General features: G+C 56.5%; 1 protein-coding gene across 6 annotated transcripts in view; it reads right to left on the reverse strand.

The window, feature by feature from the left end:
• The window catches only part of LOC142359243 (uncharacterized), a 19,370-nt gene extending 18,687 nt beyond the window's left edge, over positions 1–683 (reverse strand). For all 6 annotated transcript variants that reach the window (XR_012762211.1, XR_012762208.1, XR_012762209.1 and 3 more), the window contains exon 1: positions 581–683. Coding sequence is in view for 2 of the 6 variants with exons in the window: in XM_075411951.1 (XP_075268066.1) it covers positions 581–653 (73 nt within the window). In the remaining 4 variants the exon portion in view is untranslated. The remainder of the gene's footprint in view (positions 1–580) is intronic.
• Positions 684–931: the final 248 nt, after the last annotated feature.

A 931-nucleotide genomic window follows, 5' to 3' on the forward strand; every position in this document is an offset into this window, starting at 1 on the left:
GGGAGAGAGAGACGGGGGCAGGGGGAGGAGATGAAGAAGAAAGGAGAGATAAAGATGGCAACGGAGCGCAGGGGACACAGACAGAGAGAGAAAAAGGACAGTGAACAGGAAAAAAGGGACCGAGAAACAAAGAAAGGGTCAGATCTAGACAAAGAGACCAAGAAAGGGGCGGGGGGCGTGTGTGCAGGGAAACCCAAAACAAACCAGCAAGGGGCTAGAGAACAGAGAGGGAGAGAAAGAGAAGAAAGGGCCATGAAGCAGGACAGAGAAGGAGAGAAAGGCAAAAAGGGAGAGCAAAAAGAGAGCCGGCTGGACAGGGAGGTACAGTAAGAACGACCGGACAGCCAGCAGGACAGAGAAATAGAGACAGGGAGCCGGCTAGAGAAATTCTGAAGGGAGAAAAAGAGGGAGAGGGAGCAGAACACACACGCAGACAGAAGACGGGAGGTACAGGGAAAGGAAAACAAAAGGAAAAAGAAAAAAAAAAAAAATCACAGCAGCGTGGGAGAGAGAAGGATCCAGGGGACGAGCTCGGGACACAGAAGAGGGGGCGACAGGGCCCCGAGGGCCCGCCACTCACCGCAGCTCTCGCTCTCCGCGCTCACCGGGAGACTCTGCCGCTTCAGACGCTTCTCCGTCCTGCTCTCCTCCATTCCTCTTCCGTAACTCCGGTCGCTTGGCTGTCCCCACCTAAGACAAAACGTCATGTCTCGCAGCTCTTACGAGACAAGGCTCCCTACGCACAGCAGCCGCACTCGCGCGCTCCACAACCTGGAACATGCCTGCTGCTGGTGACTACATACAGACCCTGCGGGTCACGCTGGCGGCCTGGCCTGCTGCGGGCTACCAAGACGGAGCCTTCCTCACCCGCAGCGCCAGGCAGCTGCCAGCCAGGTGGCCTTCCATTTCTTCTTCTTCTTCTTCAGCCTTC

The sequence above is a fragment of the Opisthocomus hoazin genome, unplaced genomic scaffold (genome assembly GCF_030867145.1).
Source record: "Opisthocomus hoazin isolate bOpiHoa1 unplaced genomic scaffold, bOpiHoa1.hap1 HAP1_SCAFFOLD_207, whole genome shotgun sequence".
Lineage (NCBI taxonomy): Eukaryota > Metazoa > Chordata > Aves > Opisthocomiformes > Opisthocomidae > Opisthocomus > Opisthocomus hoazin.